This window comes from Leptinotarsa decemlineata, unplaced genomic scaffold, assembly GCF_025532065.1.
Source record: "Leptinotarsa decemlineata unplaced genomic scaffold, Ldec_3_MD MMD2_P_RNA_scaffold_5, whole genome shotgun sequence".
Lineage (NCBI taxonomy): Eukaryota > Metazoa > Arthropoda > Insecta > Coleoptera > Chrysomelidae > Leptinotarsa > Leptinotarsa decemlineata.
In genome coordinates this window covers 22,514,577-22,539,633 of record NW_027412532.1, presented here as the reverse complement: position 1 = coordinate 22,539,633, position 25,057 = coordinate 22,514,577, and the positions used below count along the sequence as shown (strand labels likewise).

The 25,057-nt window shown below is 34.5% G+C and overlaps 3 protein-coding genes across 4 annotated transcripts in view; 1 reads left to right on the top strand and 2 right to left on the bottom strand.

Annotated features, from left to right (window-relative positions):
* The window catches only part of kuz (zinc-dependent metalloprotease kuz), a 372,259-nt gene that overhangs the window by 66,983 nt on the left and 280,219 nt on the right, over positions 1–25,057 (top strand).
* LOC141480014 (uncharacterized) lies at positions 1,201–2,903 on the bottom strand. The gene is made up of 2 exons (XM_074169689.1): positions 2,693–2,903; positions 1,201–2,573 (listed from the first exon to the last, which is right to left on the bottom strand). Exons 1-2 carry the CDS (start codon positions 2,745–2,747, stop codon positions 1,333–1,335), a joined length of 1,296 nt encoding a protein of 431 aa, XP_074025790.1. The 5' UTR covers positions 2,748–2,903; the 3' UTR covers positions 1,201–1,332.
* On the bottom strand, positions 4,742–6,269 carry LOC141480013 (uncharacterized). Of its 2 annotated transcripts, none has more exons than XR_012464114.1 (3): positions 5,775–6,269; positions 5,465–5,715; positions 4,742–5,407 (listed from the first exon to the last, which is right to left on the bottom strand). XR_012464114.1 is itself a non-coding variant. In XM_074169688.1 (3 exons), exons 1-3 carry the CDS (start codon positions 5,943–5,945, stop codon positions 5,292–5,294), a joined length of 411 nt encoding a protein of 136 aa, XP_074025789.1. In that variant the 5' UTR covers positions 5,946–6,269; the 3' UTR covers positions 4,742–5,291. The 2 variants fall into 2 exon arrangements, 1 of the variants encoding a protein (XP_074025789.1); XM_074169688.1 differs by having other exon boundaries at positions 5,592–5,715.

Sequence of the window (25,057 nt, the reverse complement as noted above, 5' to 3'; positions counted from 1 at the left end):
CAATATTTGTCACGTGGCCGTGACGTCATATCGTCGGTCCAATGCCAAAGTCACGAATGTGCATAATTGATGTTTTGAGAAAAACGCATTTTAAATATTGACGACATTGCTAAAAATAGAGATTTCATTTTGTGGCACTTAACCACTATTGACAGGTTTACTTTTGCAAAACAAAAAATAATGTCAGTTGAAAATTTTAAATTTTTGTAATATTTTTCAAAAAAATGCACATTCGTTGTTTCGGCTTTGCAAAATTCACGACATATTATGTTTCGTTAAAACAAATAAAACCCATAATATTAGGAAAATTAACAATAGTTTTATTAAAAACAACGTTTTGAACATCTAAACAAAAGAAACAAACATAAAATTCCTTTACAGAAAAAACTTAAATAAAACATAATCGTTCGTCGCGAACTGAACAAAAACTAACATAAAATTTCTCTATAAAAAAAATAAATGAAACATCAACATTTCGTATTCGTCAGTATCGGAGTAAACAAAATAAAAAACAACAATAAAATCCTGAAAAATTAATGTTTAGTCTTCGTCAGTATCGGACTCTTCACCAATGTCTGGTTCCGGTTGTCCCTTACCTTGGGTTCTGTTTTTAGGGACCTGTAAAAATCATGGCACGCTTTCGGTATTGCTAAATCCTTACACATTTCATCCAGGTGTTTCCATTTTGCCTCGCTGAAGGGCAAGTCATTTTGATAGGCCTTTTTTGAGTGGGCTTGTTTTTGACGGCCTCTGTTTTTTTTTGCAGTTCACTTCAATAAAAACATCGGTAAAGTCTATTTTGTAAAGAACTTTTATGCAATTATTCTCTGTAATATACCGAAGGCAGCAAATTTTTCTCCAGGGAATGTTATTGAAATTAAGGAAATTAATATTATTTGAAAATCCTTTGAAATCTAAAAATTCATCAAACGTCAAAAACTTTACAGTAAAAGGACATGGTGTAATACGTGCATCTCTTATAAGTTGCGCCCACTCCTCAGGGGTATAAACGGGTACATATCTTGCCTTCTTCTCTATTTTCGAGTGAATGGAGTCACACTCCATTTCAGTGTGCCCTGTTTCGAAAAACCGATGATCAGTTACTTTCAATGATGGATGTTCCGCCAGAAGTTGGATGCACATGGCTGCAAATATTAAATTTTTTGCTGGTCTCCACAGCCGTTAGACATCATATGCACTGCTTCGATCTCAGAATGGCTCATAATATAATCATAAACACAGGATGAAATTTCGTTAGCCCCTCTTTTTCCCTTTGTTTCGTCCCACAAGTAGCACATAACATTTTGGTTTCCTAAATTATAGATTGTGAAATTATACACCGGCTAGTTTCCTTAAATAAAATATTTGTCCAGCGCATCCTTTGAGAGTTGTTAACACTGCCTGCAAATCAAAATTAAAAGCCAAGACCTTGGGATTCTCTTTTGCTATTAACTTGTCCACATCGCGGGCTTGTTTAGCTTCATTTTTTCTATTGAGATGTTTTTGATACGTTTCGTCTTCTACCCTTTTCTCTTCTTCAGACATACTTTTGTATGCCAAACATTTCTTACATTGGTCTTTTTTTGGCTTAAATAAGCCTAAGTTGTATTCGGAAAATATCTGGCGATATTTCTCAAATGTAACAATTTTCACATTTTCAGTGCTGCACAACTGTTTGTACATCCTGTACATAATTGATACATTAAGACATGGGTCAAGGTACTTCTTTTTACTAGATTGACGACAATAATGCGATTCTACCACTGGAAAGGATAGAATCTGGTTTCGTATAAATGTTTCAACATTCTGTGGTAATTTGTTTGATGGTTGATGTTTCCCGCGTTTATCTGGTTCTAAAGCTCCATTGGAAGAGTGCTTGTTTGCGGCACTTCGCATAAAGGCGTCTGTCACATTTAATGTGGCCATAAAAAATGCTCTACACACTGTAAGTTTATTTCCATCAACCGTAAGACTATACACCCAGGTGTAGTTTTTCCTGGAATTTTCTATACCTCTTGTCGTCCGTTTCTTTGTTTTTTTTTCAATGTGATTATACAGAAATTGACGTTGATCGTCAATGCAGCTCAAATTGCGAAAATCATTATAAACCCTTATTCGGTTTGGTTCGGTAACTGAAGCTGCACATTTATGTTTTGGTTTATTGAGACAAGGTACCGGCAAAAGAGGACGTGAAGGTTTCTCGATTCCCCTATGACCGATGTAAGACTCACCCCTGAGCCTTTTAACCTTCCTTACATTTTTCTTCCATAATTTCTCGTTTCTCTTTTTTTTAGTAGATACCTTTTCACGGTCAGGAAAATCCTCAACATCACTTTCCCATGAGCTCTCATTTTCTATATCTGACGAACCTGAAGGTTCATAGAGATCCGAAGAAGATCTAGAAACATACGAGTAATCTTCTTCCAGTGTTCCTGGTAAAGCTGGAGGCAGATCATCAGGTTGGACAACCAGGCGAGATGTTGACGGGTACTGATTTAATTCACTGCATTGTTGCTGTGTATCTGGATGCTCGATGGTGTTTGTTGAGGACAGTTCGTTACGCATAGTATCATCTGAAAACAGAAAAAGAAAATACTAAGAAACATAACCTAGAAGCTTGTTACAAAAAGTGAAGATTTTCGACTATAAATCCTATTATTTTCTTTTCATTAAACAATTAATATTTTCTTACCTTGAGCTTGTAATTTTTGACAATTTCTCATTATTCTTGCTATTCGGGAACTCATATTTTACCTAGATCACTATAATCATGAATATCTTAAAGCACAATTGTTTACACTGCCAAAATAACGAATGTGGCACATTCGTGAATTTGGATCTAAATGGTAAAATAATTTGCAACGGCAAAAGCACAAATGTGGTACATTCGTGTTTCCGTTATGGCAGCAAATCTCCAACTGACGCTTTCGTGGAATACTTTGTATTTGTATTTGAGTACTAAAATTAAAACACCTGAAAGGTTCGTCATAGGTAAAAGTGACTCCAGTGACACATTTATAAATTTAGTTAAAACGGAAGTTACTATTTGTTGCAAAGAAATTAGCCACCTTGAAGCAATCAATGCTCAGTAACTTCCAAGTAATTGCCTTAATAAATTCAAGAGCTGTTGCGCTTGATATTATTAAGACATTTGACCGTGTGTGGCATGAGGGTGTGTGCCGTGAGGGTGTGTGCCCTCATGCCGTGTGTGACATGAGGGAAGTCAAACTTCTTTGCTATGGCTTGCCGGATAATTTTTGTGTATGGCCCGTCAGTTTCCTGAAAGAACGTTCCCTGCAAGTGACCGTCGATGAATATCTGTCGAATACTTTCACCATCAACGCTGGTGTTCCCCAGTAATCCATATTGTTTCCAACCCTCTCTTTATTGTATATCAACGACTTATTGGAAAAACGAAGAATCCAATATATTGCTTTCCTGACGCAGCATACTTGTCTCGTCATTACATTTGGATTCCAGGACATCGGCTGCGGATGCACATCTTCACCGGCAGCAGGAGGTTGCATATCTTAATGACGAATTGGGGTGAAAGTACCCAGGTTCAATTCAATGCCAAAATCTGTTTAAAATCTGTTTTTCCGTTAATCAGCTGTCGCCTCCATACGAACGACAACTCTCAGAAGTTGAGAAACTTGTGCGAGCTAAGGACTAACGAGGTCTTACCTTCTAACGTATGATTACTAACCCAAGCATCGGATTTTTCCAAAAAGATAAATGTCTCGGAACCGGATATAATAATGCCAGGTCAGACAATGCCGCTTTCTGCTTCGATAATGGACACCAATATGTTTTGGCACAACCATGTCGTTGGAATTGCATAGGCTGCTTCTCAAAAGTTTGAACCATTGTTGCGAACCAAAAAACTGTGCACACATCAGCAACTTCGATGCATTATAAAGCTCAGAACAGACCTTTGGAGTATTGTTCTCATCTAAGGAGCTCTGCCCCTAAGCATACCCTGAAGCTGCTGGATTCCATCACTTACAACCTTGGTAGTCTGGATCATTGAAGAAAGGCTGGAGATTTGTCTCTTGTTCAGATGAGAGCGATTTTCCTGTAGTGATGGTGTTTTGCCCTTAAAAAAATCATTTTCCTTAATGTAAAATATTTGTATGATCAATTTCAAAGGTAGGGTGAACGAATACGAAAATATTGCAAAGGAATCACTAGGAAAAAATGTTAAATCAACGTTTCTGACAGCGATGATGTTTGTTAACAAATGCCGTCATGCATTTTGATTCATTTTCGTAGTATTGCAATTATTGAGTGCAAATGAAATTCCTTGAAAATAATAAATATACCGCGTTTATATATTTAACAACCGTTTTGCGGCAACATCATATTTTATTTCAACATCCCTATTTGAGACCTTGCTTCTATAACCATATTTGAATTTATATCAAAATATATGAATTATTTTAACTAATGACCAAATGACTGGTGTAATTTAATGAAAATTATGTCTGAGGAACTTGTTTATTTTCACTCGTACAAAATTCCTTATTACCCAATAATATTCAATTTGTGATATTGATGACTTATTTATTTTGTGGAAATTCATCTTCAATTAGATATAGAAATAAAATACTTTATTTCTGACCGGGATATTATAAGCTTATATCGTCATAGTTACGCTATCAATAAAGAGGGTCATAACTCCCTTGGGACATTATAGATTTTATAATTCCCTCTACCTTTCACAAGTAAAAATAAATAGAAATGAAAACTGAACCATATTTTATTTATTCACGTCATTACAAATAATAAATGTACAATTTTGAAATGTTCCCTGAAAATTACTTCCGCCACTGGAAACAATTTCTTCTTTTGTATGGCTGGAGCTTCTGTTCACTACAGTCGAGGTACCTGCCTCTTCTGATGACAAAGTAGACAACATACGCGCCGTTTTATTTCTCAATTCGATGCTATCCTCCAAATACCCCTCCGCCACCGTGGAACTTTTCCAACCTCCGTGTCTTTTTAAGTTAGTCATAGTTGCTCCTGCATTGGCTAGAGCAGTAGCAGAAGTGCGACGAAGGCAATGTCCCGTATAGGAAGATGAGTTTGGCAATCCTAAATACATTGCGATTTTGCTGGGGATTTTCCCAAACATGTTTTTTCCAATTGGCTGAGATGTACATTTATTTTGTCGGAAGCTCAAAAAAAATCGTTCAATACCTTTAGGACGCAAAGACATATAAAGTCTTAATAAAGGCAAAGCGGAGAACTCTTTTTCATCCACAACTGTAAATTTCTTCGATACACCAGTTTTACTTTCCGGTACGTTCACTACCATAACGGAATCCCGGTCCTCTATATCCGATATCTTCATATTCAAAAGTTCCTGACTTCTGCATCCTCCAAAATAACCCATAATCAAAACAACCTATAACAAAAAAAAGGAAATAAATACACACAAAAAGGAAAATAAGAAAAAAATTACCTTATTAAATGAATATCATTAGGAGCGTCCTTTAGGAATCTGATAACATCTTTAGGAGCGTCCTTTAGGAATCTGATAACATCTTTAGGAGATAAAACAGCAGACTTTTTCGGCTGATAACTCTAACTCTTCCGTTTCAAAAAAGCCTGTAGTTCATTGAACTTGGTGATATCTCGTTTCTCATGTATAGTCACCATCGATTTTAGCATTGACCATTTAGTCCATAAAGAATTCGGACTATACGTTTCTGACTGAAACGAATAAACACAATTACTACCAAATCTACCGAAAAACATAGAAAATTCCTTACCAGTTCTTGAAAATATGCCAGAAATACAGTTTCAGTGACATCTTTTGGCATAACATTTTTCCGTGTCAGCCAGTCCAGATATATCTTATATTCTTTTTGGTATACGGCTTCACTTTTCGATGGAATTAATGATTCTCTTGCTTGTTCAGCTTTTTTCAAAATATCCTCCATTATATTTGGGGTAGAAAACACGTTTTCACCGCAAACACAGCTTGATAACAAAGTTCTGTTTATAAACAAGTAACATAGCAACAACCTAGCAACAAGAAAACTCTACTGTAATCAACGGTACCTGATTCAAATATACCGGGAAGGTAATGAATTGGTACATTTTTCCGTTTCAAAAATGAACAAAATTTTATTGAAATCGGTCAGAAATAAAATTATCTATGTACCACGGGAATTAATGAGCCTTAATAACCTCAGGCAATTGCTGTCCCTCGGGCCAGAGGCCCTCGGGACGCAAACTTCGCCATCGGTAATTAAGGCCCTCCTAATTCCCTTGATACATAAATAACTATTGTTTAATTTCCACTTACTTAATGTATTGATATTAATACGACCAAGGTTTCGGTTTTTATTATAAATATTATATATTTATTAATATCAATACTTTAAGTAAGTGGAAATTAGACGAAAGTATTTTATTCCTATATCTAATTCAATAATATTTACGAAATATTTATGAAATGTTTCAGGAAAATTTTAATGTACACAAATGTTTCTCGCCGCTGAAATTTAAGACGGTTATCTCTATTTATTCACCCCTTTTAATGTAAACCGACACACACAGGGAAGTTTCTTGGGCGACGTTTATTTCTGTAATTTATATTGGTACTTTTGAATGAATATTATCATTGTTATAGGATTTTCGCATTTGACTCAACGGTTAATATTCATCATGTTGCGTGCAGTATATCTGTTTAACCATTTCACGTGACAATCTACGATTTGACATTAAATGAGTCAATTTAATGAAAATGAAAAATAATTCTCAGCGGATAACGCGAAGAGTTACTTACTCAAAGGTTAATCCAAACTTTCTAGCGACCCGTTCCGGCTTCGTACGGATAGTAGAGCATATTATGCGTGCATTTTTTTCTGTCATAATGTCATATCAACTTGTCCATGACGCTTCTCGTTTTTACCTGAATTACACGAAAAACATGGACAAATATTGGTACAAACTCTCCCCTCATACGATCCCAAAATGAATTTGATCAACGTATTCAAAAAATCAATCTAGATATATTAACACTACTTACTTATCACTATTTATTCATCACTATTTACTTATCAGTAAAAAAATTATCAAATCTTTATATTTTTAACTTTGGTACAGAAATATTATAACTTATGATTGACACTCGTCAATTTCGTTAAATATCGAAAATTCTTATTGTAGGATATTTGTATGCACATGTATTTATATGGAAAATACCTTATGTTATTTTTCTACCCATTTCTTTCTTATCCATATCGTTATCAATGCAGCTTCTAGTTTATTTCCTCAGGTATTGTACGTGGCATTTTCAAATTTGATTTCTGACTCGACACGATAGATTTATCTATGACTTGTGTTTTCAACACAAATACTGCTCCCAGACACCAAAACTGCAATACTTTTATCGACGCCATACAGTAGAGTTAATTTCCTAATGACGGTAACTTGTATTGGATTATTTTACACCAGAGGTTACACTTCACCTTTTCTGTAAAAGTGTTTGTTTTAAAAATGAATGAAATCATACGACTGAAATATACCGATAGAAACGAAGGAGAAATGTCCAAAGGTGAATGTGGTCTAAAGTTGCAAATAGTATAAGTAAAAAGTCGTAAGCATCTCATTTTTGTTGCACCTCTAACTTACGAAACACTGTTAGAAAATTTGAAGAAATTTTTTATATCATTCCTTATTGAATCATTTGTTTTTTGATGCTGTCTTATGATTACAACTTGAATTTTCTCTTTCCCTTGCTTGAAAGTTTCAGATTTCGTATTCAAGTAACACTTTATTGTGAGATTTGAAAGAATCTGTAAAAAAATAAAAAAAGGTTAGCTGAAAAATAACAATTGTATTAAGCAAAAAAAAATTACAATGAAATAAAATACAAGCAACAACCAACAACTGGACTTATTCCTCGAATGACCTATAAATAGTCAGATCTCGGAGGAATAATTCCTATTATCACCCGAAGACGATTGTGGATGCTATCAATCGAAACGTCGTAAAGTAACTTGGTTTGGAATCTTTTAATTTTCATTTCTAGTTGATAATTTTTCAATTTTCATTTCGTGTTAATAGTTCTTTTTTTATTCTTTGGTTATTGCTTGTGTTTTATTTTATTGTAATTTCAGTTTTTTTTGCTTAATATAGTTGTCATTTTTCAGCTAAATCTTTTTTATTTTTTTACAGATTCTTTCAGGTATTTCAAATCAATTTATATCATATTAGACAATGGAAGTCGGAACTATGAAATACGCTTGAAGAAGCTATTGTATAGTGAAACATGTGTTACGGTTCAACAGTTTACTGAAAATCTCACAACAAAGTGTTGAAATGAATCCGTTATGAATTGTTATTAATCATCGGTCAATTTCATTACATATTTTAGGTTTCGTATTTCGAAAGGAAACGTTGTCAACCACGAATGATAATATTGCGATTAGTTGTATTACAGACCGCAGACTATTCTATTTGTACAACGGAAATATAGAACTCAAAATGTTTATTTTCGAGCAGAATTCAAGAGTTTGCCAATTCTTCCGCATTTTCTATATTTGTCTTGTTTAATTTCTCTATTGATATATTTTTTTTGTTATAGGTAAGTTACTCTCTCTGTACGAATGGGAAGCTGTTATATTGGATGCACACCAAAAGGTTGTATAAACATTTCTTATTAAATAAAATACAGACTGTGTCCAATTGGTCATGAGATCCTCAAATGAATTAACATACTTATTTTGATCGGAATGTATACTTTTGGCTCATCTTTCAATGATTAAAATTTGTCCAATTTAATACGTACATAACTCCACTATTACAGTTTTATTTTAACTCAAAATAGTATATTATTCAACGATCATGTAATGATGGTTATTAAGACACGAGCATTAACCGGGATACGAAACGAGCCGAAGGCGAGTTTTGTATGGTATATGCGAGTGTATTAGTAACCATTACATGAGAGTTGCATACGCTATTTTTTCTAAACCCGATAAATAATGAAAAACTATAAATATTATATTTGTATTGAACACATTTACAGTAATTAACTCATATTTTCAAAAAAAAAAACACAAACTTAATGGTATTATCATGGATATATGAAAACTATAAAGATTCTAATTATATTTATATTGAATATAACAACTGTAATTAATCTGATCTTTTAAAAATATTGGAGTCGATGGTATTCCTTCTATATCGCTGTTTTCAGACATTTTGATAATACCTATAGGTAGGTAATATGAAAACTGATTTTGACAAATAAAGCAATTAGTTACTTAGGTTAGAATCTAGGACAAAAAAAGGAACAGGATTCTTGATTGAAAAATTATGGGTTTCTATTGGTTGATAATCTGTATCGTTATGAAAAATCTGTATCATAATGGATATCATTGTGAAACGGATCATGGTCATATAAGTGTATTGTTAAAGTACGGGTGTAGAAAAAAAGATTTATGATGCACTGTTTGGAACCTTTGGTGTAGTAATGAATATTACTGGAGTTTTTTCCCAACACCAAATCGTTATTTTTAACACCTCGACACGTGTTTCGATCACCAAGTGATCATCTTCAAAGAGGAAGATTAAAACTAGAAACTGATGCGAGCTAACCCTATTTATGCTATATAGGTATCCCATACAGGTAAACCATCCAGGCGTACCACCCATACAGGTATACCAACCTAAATTAATTTCACAATTTTGCCTTATATAGCTGAAAATTGTTTTATATAAACATATATTGTAAAATAATAGATAAAGCAAAATTGTAAAATTAATTTAGGTTGGTATACCTATATGGGTGGTACGCCTGGATGGTTTACCTGTATGGGATACCTATATAGCATAAATAGGGTTAGCTCGCATTAGTTTCTAGTTATAATCTTCCTCTTTGAAGATGATCACTTGGTGATCGAAACACGTGTCGAGGTGTTAAAAATAATGATTTGGAGTTGGGAAAAAACTCCAGTAATATTTAAAAAAGATCATCAAACATTTTTATAGAGTAGAATAGAGTTAAATTTGGTGACCTAGTAGGTCAACTACTGGATGTTCATGTGGCAGTCCATTTTTCCCGAATCTCTCACGAAGGTTAACTGTCAATAAGTTCTAGTTTATCCCAAAACATTCGATTTTCCACATCAAACGTAAATCATATAAAATTTTTTCAATCTAGTATATAATTAAACTAAGTTGTTTTAAAGGCCCATCAAATATGTTTGGTTATCATTTTGGATTCTCATTAGACGTCAGACGTTGTTATTGAATTATGTGGAACCACTAGCGAAAAAGAAATCTGAAAGATTTTTTTCCCTCATATAAGATGGTTACAGTTTTCTCGATGTACATTTCATCAATTAACTAAACAGGCTATTTATATCATCTCCCGATGGCGCCAAAATCAAACATTTTCTCTGTGCTAGTGTACAACGTTTATTTGAATCAGTACACAACCATTCTTATCTCGCACAAGTTAAGACTTTCGTGCGTAACAGATCGTGAGGAATACCTGATTTTAAGAATAAAAAAAAATGTTGAACCACATTTTAGATTTCCATTTCCAAACTCACTTACGAGGTGAAAATAACTGATCTTCTAAATGTTGATTTGTTCAAGTTTTTCATAGCCTTGCAAGGGTAAGTCTGGAAAGAGTTCGGCTTAAACTGACTGTGCGGCAGCCATCATCATGCAAAACAGGAGTAAAAAGGAATATAAAAGAAAGTCATTTGATGAAACTTTGTAAAGACGTTTCACTTGTCATAAGAATGAAGAGTTCATGAAAATTTGTATGATGCAGGGGTATTTGGGGGGAAGGGAAATGTGAGTGTTAGAAACTGAAAATTAATTTTGATGCATTCTTGATAAGTGACACATATTTTTTTGGAATTTTAGGAAAAAGCCACCCCAAAAAAATAAATATCGGCACTATAGTCGAAAAACACATAATTCTATTATCAAGTATAACATTCCATCATTGAATGGCTTGAAATAATGGTTGAACTTCGATTTATTGAAGAAGTAAGTAATCGAATAAGGTTCTATTATTAATAAATAATACACTATGGAAATAACAGAAATGGAAACGTTTAAATTGAAAGTAGGTGTTTCGAAGTGGCTTCGTATTCTAGTTATTTCTGAAAGTAACTTCTAGGAATGATCTACCCATATTTGTTGTAAAGAATTTATTTTGTAATTAATTGCTTTTTTCCTTCGTTTCTGAGTGAGTTTTTCATATTTTTTATAGAAAGATGGAGAAGTAGTAGATAGAAACCATTCTTTCCCAAACAAAAAAGTGTTAATTCTTCTTCATGTGAATGCTGTTATTACGTTGGTGGAAGGGTTTCCAAATTTCCACTATGGTTTTTTAGAGACTTTTGAAATTGTCTGTATTTCCATTCATTTATTGTGTAATATCTATCTTCAGTATCTATATGTATTGTATGTGTTTGACTATTTGAATATGATTTGTAGATTTCTTATTAACGACTGAAGATAGTATACGGAAATTTGTTGCAAAATATTAAAAATTGTTATGTGTTATATTAATAAGTACTCAGAATTATTGTTGATTTGAAAATCACGTAAGTTTTTATCAGTATTTAGTAGAAAGACATAATTTTCACGTAGGGTGTTCTATGTTTGCCGTAACAGAAGATCAGAGTGTGTATGCCCTTCCCGAAAAATATGAGGGTTTTCGACAATAGCGACAATTGTGCCTATTAACATTGCCATTCAGAAAAAATGAACACTAATCTCTTGTATAACAGAATGTTCAACAGAAGATAAGGAATGGTATTGACTCGATGAGACATGATTTCACAAAACTTCATTCTTCTATCATAATCATCCTCATGGAAGTCTTGAAGAATCTGCATTTTATAAGTAGACATTTATGCATTTTCAATGCTTCTCTAACATTCTCGTCTGTTCTGATACTGATCATGAGGAGCTCGTGGGCTCTGCAGCGAATGCTCCCAAAACTTCAATTTGAGCTGCTTTATTTAGTACTCTGGAGTTATTTCTTTTGTATTCGTTACTGAACCAGTTTCGTAAAAGTTATTCACCAAATTAAGCACATATCGGTGATTACATTACAATTTGGATGTCTTTCGTTAAAAAGACATGCCGCCCTTCGTGCGCACTTTTCCACTTCTCATTAAATTATAATCATTTCAATTCTGTCTCGAAGAATGTAAACCATTTTCACACTTTTATACACTTATTAAAGTAATCACTAAACAGCCTACCAGGTACAACTGTATGCACAACTACCACTACCACATCGTTCAAATTTGTGAACCAATTTTTTGCTTGAAAACAGAAACTTTATACAGCAGAAGTAGCAAAAAAGAACGGTTATCTGTACATTTCCTGTCTTGAGAATTTTAAAATTCAGCATTTACTAAACACAACTTTATTACCGTCTATGTTACACTATTAAACTATTTTTTGATGTAAATTAATTGGAGCTAATTGCTAATAAAGGATTGGAATGGCACCACCTAATATTCTAACCAGTTCTGGTCAAACCAAGCATCTTAGTATAGGCGTACTAATAATTACTTCTGTTAGTTTACAACGCAATTTTTCGAAAAATGCTCATCAAAAAGTGAGTCAGGGTACCATTGGAAGCACACTGAACGCCAATCAAAATGGTGTGCCACTTGCCCCCCTTCCAATTTGAAATTCTAAGGGTAACATTCACCCCTCCTAGAGGGTGAACCACGAGAGCTACAAATAGTCCTTGAAAAGGTCCTCTTGACAATAAAATTGACCTGTTTTTTCGATTCCCCATATTGTTTACTGGAAAGAAGATATTAAAAGTGAAAAGTTTTCAAATTGACACCCTGTATATTCAAATGTTTTTTTTTCTACTCATATAATATGGAGATAATGGATCTCCAAACTCCTGACATTCATTAGGAAACATTATCATCTCTCGCCTCTTCTCGCTTGCGAACGTTTCAGTTGAAATGAAATAATTAGTGCTGGACATTTCTTTGACGCGCGTGCTCTAAATTCAACGGGCGACCTTCCTAATTCGACTGAATTGGTATCGGTGTGGCCCTGAATAGCTCTTATCGTGAAGGAGAAAAATTTAGGTATTCGAACACCCAAGTCACGCTTTATGACAAAAATGAGGGTCGAGTCGTTTTTGCTCCTGTGAATGAGTATACCAGTTGTGTACCAATGTGCGAAGGGGTGGTTTATTTCAGGACTCGTACTTATTTCCAGTAATTTCAGAGGCATCATTGACTTGTGCAAATTATGTTGCTGGAAAGTTTAACAAGAAGTTTTGCTAATGATTATATTTCGACTTATGTTAGACAGTAAGAAGATATTCGCAGGAGTAATCTTGTACAACTTGGAATATGACTAACCTAGGGTGCTTACATGAAGAGGTGGGTTCCGGTCCCGATTTATCGGTGCAGGTCGGAACTGGTCGTTGCAGGGTTAACTTGTATAAAGAATCATGTATTTGTGTTACAATGGAACGCATTTGTTTCTTCCCATAATGCTGGTTCATCGAATATCATGGGTATAATAATAGTAAAATGAGTTTGCATGCCTAATCGTCCGTTTCACGGTTGTTTGGAGCGTCTACCTGCCAGAATGGTACTGGAAGGAGCCTGTGAAGTCATCAGTTCAGATATCCTTCGCTGCATGAGAGAGCAGGAAATGGAATATTTCTCCTCAAGGCAGCTGATGAACTCGGTTTAGTTATCAACACTGAACTAGGTTATGACAACTCTGTCGGAACCCGTTGGAAGCCGTATATCAAAAAGTCCAGAGCCACGGATACCACTCCACTCCTTTGGCAACACAAAGATTAGACAATGCATGGGGTCTTTCACAAAATTGAAGATCTTTGCTTTCCTGGCCTTTCCAGAAGTGGGCTATAGTCGGAAACTGAGGGCTTCATCATGGCCTACCAGGATGGTGTTTTCAAGACTCTGGATCATCGCAGTCGCTTGATGGATGTAGAGGTTCCTAACAGAAGAATAAACGGTCTCAGCCTACATCTATATAACATATTTAATATCCCTAAGACGGCTGTCTTACCACCAATGCCACTTTTACAGTATTGACACCGGCGTGGGGAACGAGAAGTGGCAAATTTATTAGAACTATTCATTCCCCAGCCTCAGACTCATACAAGCTAATAAGCCTGATGTAGATCTTCTCGACCACCAGGACAAAAATATATTTTTCGTAGTTTTCAGCTTCTAGAAGACGAATATCGTCCTAAAGAAGGAGGATAAACTGATAAAATATTCAAATTCCCTTTTAGAACTCAACAGACTCTATCCCGACGAAATGGTTGTTTTGATTATTGGGGTCCTTGGTGGAATGATGTTCTCTTTTCTGTCAAATCTCAAGAGCATGCCGGCTTGCCGGAATAAGTCAGAAATCTCTGCCGGACAAATGCAGAAAGCTGTCATTCTTGACTCACTGTAGTTGCTTAGGGCACATTATTGTCGGACCCACGGTGTGGGAAGTGGTCATTGGTTGAAAATGCTGGCGCGCCTTCCTGAATACGTCGGAGCTTCGGGGAAAAGCCCCACCAGCTTACTATTCAAGAATAATAATAATATTACATTAATTTTTGACAGGTATACACTCAATAACAGAAAAATATAAATAATATATAAAAATAATGGTTTAACTGATTCAAGACGTAACACAGAAAATAGAGGATAAAGAAAAATATAAATACATTAATTGCCGTTTTATTTTCAAATATCCAATAGGTGGTACAGTGTTCGTTGAAGATATTGCAGATTTAGTAAATTGGTGATTTGATATTATTGCCTCTGGTTAGATTGAAAAGTATTGTTTGTTGTCGTGAAAATGACCTAGATTCTAAGGAATTTATCCCTTCCAGTGGACACTGGACTTATTAATTACAAATTATTAATAATAAAAATAATAATGATCATATTTTACACACCCTGCCAACTCATTGATCATCTTTTAGTAATGAATAATCACTGTTTTCAGTACCGAGAAATTAACCCTCCTGATCATTCACTTAGAGAGAAGTAAAGTGTCCTTTGAAATGTTAGTATCGCCTTCGGCCTGTGCAACGAGCCGTATCAACGCGTACACACAGCTTTCCATCACCCATTAAGATACGGTCATATAACTTAGAACTGGAAATTTCACAAACCATTCCACTTCAATGATAATATGTTAGCATTCCCTTATTCAAATTATTCATTATAATGTGTGACCCTTCGATAATTTTAGTTAGTTCACGGTCGGTTGATCAGTGTAGAATTTGGTTAGTTTGGCCAAGGGTCCAAACCCTAATTCTGGGTTGAACATTCATTCGAATCCAAGTCAAATGAGATCCGTGATGAACAGAGGGCAGTTTACCAAACCATTGTGACTTCGGGTTATGCAGTTCAATCTCCACTTATTTGTGTTTGGGAATTTATTATAGTGGAAATCGAATGCTCAATCACCTTTTCGTCAATTTTTGTTTCATGTATGAAACACATTAGAAAATTGCACGTTGAATTTTTCAATTGGCAAACTACTAAAATTGTCACACTCATTAACATACAAAAAATATAGAAAAACAAATTAGGCAGCTCCTTCTATAACCCAATAGAAAGTTTTATTTGTTGAACTTTTTGTGGTACATCATAACATTCAATTTGCTTTTTAAGACAAAAATAAGGGGAATTATGGGGGTGAATATTTGATACCCAAAAATTCCACCTCTCAAATGCCGCCTTATCAAGAGGCTAACACATAGGGAAGGAACTAGTTATAATAAATACATAAGAAGATAAGTCAATTCCTGAACACTACTCGTATGTTGAAAGTGTGGTTATGTTGACGCAATAAGTAACTTTTCTTTCAATTGAAGATTGAATAACCCCTGAGTTGGAAATCCTCTCCACACGTTTACTGTGTGCAGAACATCCCATCTCGTCCATCCACCCGCGCTACTCGGGAGCGGTCCTCAACTTACTGATGGGCACTTCAGCAAGATTGACGGTGTCAATTAGTGTTTATGACAAACCACTGTACAACAGTTCTCTTGAAAATTGTGAATGAGCAGATCATTCCTCATCTATCTGCAACAAAAAATAATTTTTTCAGTATTTCCTCATGTATTATTTAGTCTAAAGCTTTTGATCGAATCAATCTCGTTCTTTTACTTTCAATTCTTAAGTTCCTGGGCTTTGCCTCTAGCATTTATTATTCTTTAGTAATGAAATCATTTGCTCAACCGTTCTAGATGGGTCATACCTACTCAGTAAGAAAAAACAAATGGAATATCTTCAAAACCAAGAATGGTTTTTCTCAAACATCGATTCTAGGTCGACTCTCACTTTTTTTTATAATCTATAGCTATTATACTCATTGCATTGTTAGACTGACCATACAGAGTTATATTTAGAATTCTATGAAAACTCTCAATACGTGTTCAATACGTGTCCGACCAGATGAGTCATGATCGGTGCTTTCTGATAACTGAATTGTGCGCCTACATCTCTATAGTTCTCTGCGATTCATTATGCATGTTTCTCTGGTTCTGAACCCAGAAATTACAGAAATTACAGAAATTTAAAATCATAAATAACACAAATCTGAAAATAGAATGTTTAATTTAAATTCGTCAAAATTGTCAACATTCCATCTTTTTTCATATTTATTTCATTTCATATTTAGAGGTTATTATTCTGTACCACTTTTTCTTTCCGTTTTTTTTTGTTTTGAATTTTTTATTATTTTATAAAAATTTACTTGGGTCCAGTTAGCATGTTTTTTCGGTAGTGTACTACATGTTTATGATAGGACACTTCGGAAGAGTCAGAAGATAGAGATATACTTGGAACGAAAGTTATTTTTTGTGTAGGAAGTCAGATTGTGGAAGGTGAAAATATCCAATTCGATAAAAATACAGAGATAATCCTCTTGAAGAACGTTCACTACTACCTTTTATTGAAAAGTAGTTACATCAATTAGTGAAAGACAATCTGAAAATTCTTGTCTTTAATAAACAATGACAATAAAGAATGACATGAGATCTATACAGAATGATATAAAATTATATCTGATTTCAACAAACATGAAGTATGTAGACGTGTAATCCTGCCAATCGTAATGTTATAGTCTATTTCAAAAGAGTGTAGAGTAATAAATCATGAAGTGTCATAAAATTTGCCTGAATTTCGTTGTCGTCCATGGGCGTAGGCAAATCTTAGGATTATTAAACTTAATAATTAAAGTAAATTAAAAATTACAGACATAGATAATAATAAAAGGCCATTTTTGGGAAGTAATTTGGTCTAAAACTAAGTACCTACATGTATTTAGGTAAGTAAAATTTCTTAAAAAAAGATTAAGATTAATTTTAGTGGTTCTTGTAAACTTATTTAATATGCAATTTGGGTTCATATACTTGAGCATGATTTCTCAAAAAAGGGTTAACACTTAGTTCCGAGGTGCCATGTCATTATAATAATCCCTTTTTGACCCTGCCCACCAATCATGCAATACCTATTAAACCCAGGTAATTAAGAAAAAGGGTTTAAATATATTGTAATGGTGTCTTAAACATTCGAGTTATAATAGTAATTGTTACTACACCAATTAAACGTACAGTGATATTGTGATATAGAAATAGTGAAAAAGTTATAAAATGGGGACATTTACTCCAAAGAAAAGAAGTGTAAAAAATTCTCCGCTATCTGTTTGCGAAAAAGTTATAATTTTAAATGTATATGATTGCATAAAACACGATCACCCTAGTTTGTCTGTGCAAGAAAGTGTTGAGCGATGTGCCCGAATGACTGGAATTGGACAGTCCACGATTTTTAAATTATTGCGAGAAAGAAAGATATCAGGCCAGGTAAGTCCATGCAAGAGAAAATCAGGAAGACCAATAAAAATCTTAGATGAAGACACCAAATGTGACATTCGAAGAAAAGTTCATTCGTTTTATTTTAAAAAGGAAATACCCACTCTTGAAAAAATATTTATCGAGATAAGCCAATATAACGATATTCCTTTGATATCCAGAAAACTTTTATGGAAAACTTTAAAAAGTATGAATTTTGCCTGGGAAAAGCACAATCGAAAGGCACTATTACTGGAAAGTGATGAAATTGTTTGCTGGAGACGAAAATATTTGACAACTATAAAGCAGTACCGCAGAGAGCAAAAGAAAATTTTTTATCTTGATGAGACGTGGATAAACGAAGGTTATATAGTCAAAAAAATGTGGCAAGATAAAAATATAACAAGTTCTCGCCAAGCTTTCATAGAAGGCCTTTCGACGGGTATTAAAGTGCCTTCGGGAAAAGGGAAGAGGCTTATAATTGCTCACATTGGAAGCGAAGACGGATTTTTAAAAGAAGGTTTGTTTAAGCTTTGAGTCGTGCCGGACGGGAGATTATCATGAGGACATGAATTCGGATGTCTTCGAAGACTACTTCGGGGAAATGTTAAAATTTCTTTCAGCTGATTCGGTCGTGGTTATGGATAATGCAAGCTACCATTCAAGGCGCTTAGAGAAGGTACCAACTTCAGCTTGGAGAAAGCAAGAAATTATTAACTGGCTGTCAAATAAAGGTATTCAGTTTGAGACGAATTCAGTAAAGAAGGAACTACTAGCCATAGTAAAACAACATAAATCTCGCTTCATGAAATATGCCGTAGAAGATGTAGCAGAAAAGTATAAAGTAACTGTGCTGCGCCTACCGCCATATCATTGCGAATTAAATCCTATAGAACTTATATGGGCACAAGTTAAAGGATATGTTGCAAGGCACAATACCACATTTAAAATGAAAGATGTCAAGGTATTGTTTGATCAAGCCATTATGGAAATCACATCAGAAAACTGGCAAAAAGCAATCCAGCATGTTTTAAAAGAGGAAGATAAAATGTGGGAACTGGACAACTTGGTCGATCAGGTGGTTGACCCTATAATTATAACACCAGGGGATGATGACAGTTCTTCGGATGAAGACTATACTGATGTAGAATAATTTAATTGAATTGTAAATATACTGTAGCGGGATAAGCAATCTGGACAGAGACCAGTGTATCAGTGACAGTGACACTTTTGCTTAGGTTAGGGTTTAGAATTAAGGGTAGTCTGAATAATTATTTTCTCGGAAGGTTCTCGAAAATTGTACCTAGTAATCTCTAGAACATTCAATTAGGGTATAAATAGAGTGTTGTTAAACGTTAAGGGAAGTTCACAGTTTTAGTATTGTTCAAGTGTCAAATTGTAATAACGTATCCAGTAAAGTTCTTGTCGTTTTTGTGAATAAATTGATTTAAAGTCCCCACAAGTGTTTCAATACGTAAAGTTCGTTCGTGTGTGTTTGTGAGTATTTCCCGATTTCGGTTCGTATATATTTTATTGTTACATTTTATATTTTTTTAATAACACTGTTCTGCTGTATTAAATTTTTATTTCCTTTAATATAATTTTTATGAATGCATATTCTTTTGGCAATTATCCCACTAGCGCGCCTCTGGCTCAGTATTTATCCGTCGATAACAATGGACAAATCCCTTAAAACAGGGTGATACCTACCTGCTCTTTATGAAACGACATAATTTTGCAATGCGGACTAGGGAAGTGACAGAATTTATTGACGGATCACCCTGTAGCGCTTTTGAATACTTAATGAGATTTTATTACTCTACACTCTTTTGAAATAGACTATAATAAATGTTATTATTTTCAACGCTGTGTACGTCTGAATTATAATTCACCTGTCACCAGTCCCGACAAGGAAATGAAAAACTTCCAAAAGAGGTTATTGAAAAAACAACCAATGCTAATGAAAACGCCACACATTTCACTGGGAATTTTTTATTTGTTATTTTTTCCTTTTTTTCAATTTTCTTAATACATTGTTTCAGTCGTATATTCTGATTTTTTTTCGAAAAATCGCAATAGGGCTACCGTTAGTAAATTCTAAGCTCTCAAGAGGTTATTGCCCTCGTTAACGCAAGGCCGTCTTCACTTTCAGGATCAAATTATGCACTTTAGTCTCGTAATATATAATATACTAATGATTCTTCGTTCAATTGAAGTTAACTGTGCAAAACAAAACAAACCGTTTTCTTAAGTTCTTTCTCCAATTACTTTCATTGAAACCGCTTTTTAGCAAAGTTACATAACTTATACGGAGGCCGATATGTTTTTCTCTCGTTGTAGCTAATCAAAACAGTAACAATACAATCGGTCGAAAACACACTTTCTGATTGTTGCTTGTTGTTGCGTGTCAGATAACAAAGCGTTTTGTGTGCGGAATCTATTCTTTCTTCTGCTGCGGATTGTGTTCACAAAACTCCGTATTAAAATTCCGTTCAAGTTTCCATTCTTTGGTATTTTAATAACAGCAGAAACAAACGAGTGAACCGAGTCAACATTTAATTACTCTATATTCATATATTCATAGAATATGAATCCGTTATATGAAATTTTTTGGTGGTGTTGTTCGCCGACATGAAATTGCTGACAAATCATAGATCTGGTGCATGATTGAAGTTCTGTTTCAAACAGTATGACGCATAAAGTATTTTCTGTAGTGAGTGAGACACTGTGGGACAGTCAGGCTTAATTCTCACACTAAAAAATACGCATTTTTGGTGAAATAACGGTGGTCCAATCTGATGGTAGTGCGGAATACTGTCAAACTGGATTATGTCTGAAGAATGCCCAGTGGTTGGTTTATCGTTAATAATTCAAAGAGAACAAAAAACGGAAGTGCGGCGATGATACGAGAGCCCGTATTTTAGGCACGATACGAGTATAGTCAAAGTAACTGATATAGTAATTCTTGAGGCTATCGGCGAACTCAAAGGCCAAAAAAACCAATACAAAGAAATAATGCCGATACGAATGGGCGGTTCGTATTGGATAATTTTTATTAACCGAGTTTTATGATTGGCTGAAGAGTCATAAAATTAAATTTGAAGTCATGTTACGGTGACCAATAGAATGTAGCGGTGAGTATCGCCGTTGTGTCGTCAATGTTCAGTTCAGGAGCTGATCGCGATTTGATTGTTGAAATTCGATATTGGTGAAGTTATAATCACTTGAAATTTTCGTTATTAGTTTAAAATGTGGCGTCCTTGGACAAGTACTAATAGTAATAACGAGTGTGATAACAACGCAGACTTTTTCCTGTGTAGTGATTCCAATAGTGCTGGTGAACAGAGCGAAAAAGAGATACCAGTGAATAAGATTCGGATGCATTTGAATATTGAATCACAGAGAGTATGTTTCAATGTATACAAGAATCTACATGTCAAGTTTGGTTTCGAGGAAAAAACTATTACAAGCAACATCAGATTTGACCGAAATTCTTTCTCAGTTGTACGTAAAATAGTCAAAAACAAACCTTATGAACGCAAAACGCAATTTGATTCGGGATTACCAAAACCTTTAGATGTTCATCTAATAAAATCATTAAAAAAAACAATATACGACTGTTGCAAAAGCAATGAGATTTTTACAATTGAAATCATAAGGAAGAAATTGAACACTTCCGGCCATAACGTGAGTTGCTGTGACAAACTTTTTCAGAATTGGATAAAGAAACTAGGATTTACATTTAAAATAATAAACAAACGTCAATCACTTATGGAAATCAGAAAAATAGTGGAATTGCGTAACAAATACTTAGAACAAATAACTGAATATAGACAAGAACAACGGCAAATTTTTTATTTGGACGAAACTTGGTATGACACTCACGACACAGTTACGAAAGGGTGGACTGATGTTTCAAGAATGTGTACGCCTAACATGCCTGCAAACGAAGAATTGCGACTAATCATTGTGCATTGCGGAGGAAGTAAAGAATGGGTTCTGAATTCTTTGAAATTATGTGGAAAAAAACTTGAGGACTGCAATGTTGACTATCATAAGAACATGGAAGCTAAGATTTTTGAGGAATGTTTGAAAACACATTTTGTTTGCTCAAATACCCATTTATCCGCTGAAGATAATTTTTTGATGAAAATTAGGGTCAGTTGCCAACTGTTTCAGAGCCCATTCAGCGAACACACGTCGTTGTATATGGTCGTTTACCTTCATTTCGTGTCGTGGTTTGCGAAAGGCCGAGTTCTTGTGAGCGACACGTAATCGACTGCATCGGATTCTCCTGCACACTCTCACAGACAGCGGTGATGTTTTTGGCAGATCTTGCGTATTGGCGACGTTGGTTGGTTGGTTGACCGTTTACTGAACCAGTGGACACACATTTATCCACCGTAAAATGGGCGAAGCGCGAGGATATTATTTTGAAAAATGTGCTCATCCATTTTATTCTCGTTCTGAGAAAGTTTTTGACCTGTGTGAAATAGAAATAAGTTCAGAACGATCTTTCTTATCAGGTGCTGGAGTTCGTGCTACAAAAAAAACAATTCACTACTACCGATTACCTTTCAGTTCATCAAAGAAGGAAAATCATCAACTAATTCATATTTCTATCTGTCTTTGTGAAGCGGAAGCACGTTATTTGAAGTACCTTTCAAGGTTGCTTGTATGCGAAAGGCAATTCACTTCAATAAACAGAACAAAATCTGATTGAGTCATTCGTTGTTGAGACTACGAGATATAACCTTCGATCTCGCAGTCAAAGCGCGATGATGTCTGCCTCAGTAGGTAACGAAACGTTTGATACTACAAGTTCCTTCTGACTACAGCCTACCAGCCCGCCCGGATTTTCTCTTTTTTAATGGTGACTCCGGCATTTTAATTACTTTCAAAAAATGGATTAAAACTATTTTTTTTCTGAAAAAGTACACATTTGAATCATCAACTCTTTCGATGTGATTGTTTATTAATTATGGACCTGCGTTCTTTCATGCTAATGCAGTTACTGATACCGAAATAATTAATTTCTAATGAGATATTGGATGGTTGAAAATTTATCCTTTATCAAATAAGTATGGCTGAACACTACAGCGTGACTCACGGTCGATGGTAGGTTAGACGTTTCTGGAAAACGCAAATAATGATTTTTATGAAAATTCCACCTCTCATATTTCCTTACCTGTTCTATCGATCTAAAATATTTTCAGCATTGCGGTGTTGCCACTTCCATCAAAAAGTCATAGCAACTTTATTTTTTTAAATAGAACACCCCATATATTAATACATTTTTGGAATCGCTCTGGTATTTTAATACTTTTTTGTTATTAATGTCCTATACCTATCTCTATCTGTTTTCGAGATGAAAAATAAATTGTGCTAAATATGGTCCAAAACATAGCCCTAATTGAAATTAAGTACATCAGTACTCTCAATTCATGAAAAGTTGATATTTTGATGATAGTTTGGACAAACTCGAAATATTCAAATAATACCAAGAAACCGACTCCATATCATACAGGGCGTGCTAAAATTACTATTATTTCCATATACATGTGCATGAAAGTAGTCGAAAGTTAATTTTTTCGAATGAAACTCCCTGTATATTACTCGGTAAATTGAAAGATGGTGAAAAATGCTTCAAAATGATATATCGTGTCCCTATACCTAAATCGTCAAGTTTTCTCAATAAAGTCGCTTCTTCTAGAAACATTATTTTTTTTTAGAATTTGGATTTAGGTAGCAGTGGAATTATCAAGCTTATAGCAGTTCGGTTACTTTTATAAGTAATTTACAAAGAGTTATCGACGGTGTTTCGAATCATCTAACAAAATGAATGCAAATATCGATTATTCAAACGAAGTTCTTATGAAATTATTTATTAAACACATGAACAAAGTGATCAAATCATTGTCAGAACGTGTAAAAAATTCAACCAAATGTATCCTGAATTAACACCAATGAATGAGAGGAAGTTTGTAAGATTATAAAATAATTTCCTTAACTATGGCTCAAAGTTTCCAGGGAACAACTGTACCAAAAATCTCATTTCTAGGTGAAAACTAACATTTTGTGGTCTAAAACGTGAAAGTACAGACAATAACAGAATAGGATGATTAAAAATAACAAAATTGTAAACAAAATATCACATTTTCACAATAAATGCTAAAAATGTTGTCCATTACATTCTGAACACTTCAAAATGTTTTTTTGTACGCGACTTGTGGTTGCTTTTTCAATTTCCTGAGGATGCAGATCTTCAATACTCCGCACTATTCGCCGTCGCAATTCTTCTTTGGTAGGCACTGGAGTATTGTATACCCTTCCTTTTAAAACACCCCATAAAAAAGTCAAGTGGCGTGAGATCGGTGATCTCGGTGGCCAATCCCACGGCCCTAACCGCCTATACCAACGATCGTCGAAGAGTTCGTCAAGTTTCCTGGAAACTTCCTGGGTGGAATGAGCTGGCGCTCCGTCCAGTTGAAACCACGAATTCCTATATTCCTCTAAAGGCAAATTTTCAAGAAAATCAGTTACAGTCGTCCTTAATATTTGGAGATATCTCTCTGCATTCAGTGTGTCTTCCTAAATAAAAAAGCTAATTTTATTGTTCTTCAGAATACAGAAAACATTCAGGTCAAATTTTTCTTGAAAACCCATTTTCAAGAAAATTCTTTTGCAAAATTCTTTTGTATCATGAGAATTATGATCAGTCCAAAAATGTTTATTCCTTCTATTGAAAATACCATCCCTCGTAAATTTTGATTCGTCTCTCCAAATTATTTTTGACAAAAATTCCCGATCTTCCTGTGTATGAATCAAAAGGGATTCACAAAAATGCATTCTACGTTCGAAGTCTTCTGCTTTTAGAACTTGAACTTTGGTAAATTTATACGGATGCATTCCGTGATTTTTCAAAATTTGTTGTGCTGAAGCATGTGATACACCTAAATCTTTTTCTGCACTGCAAATGGAAGCTTCTGGATATGCATAAAAATATGCCAAAACGTCAACAGTATTGTCATCATTTGAAGTAACAGGTTTTGGTAATGTTGAAGGCTCTCTCAACATGGACCCATAGTTAAGGAAATTATTTTGTAATCTTACAAACTTCCTCTCGTTCATTGGTGTTAATTCAGGATACATTTGGTTGAATTTCTGGCAATGATTCGATCACACTGTCCGTGT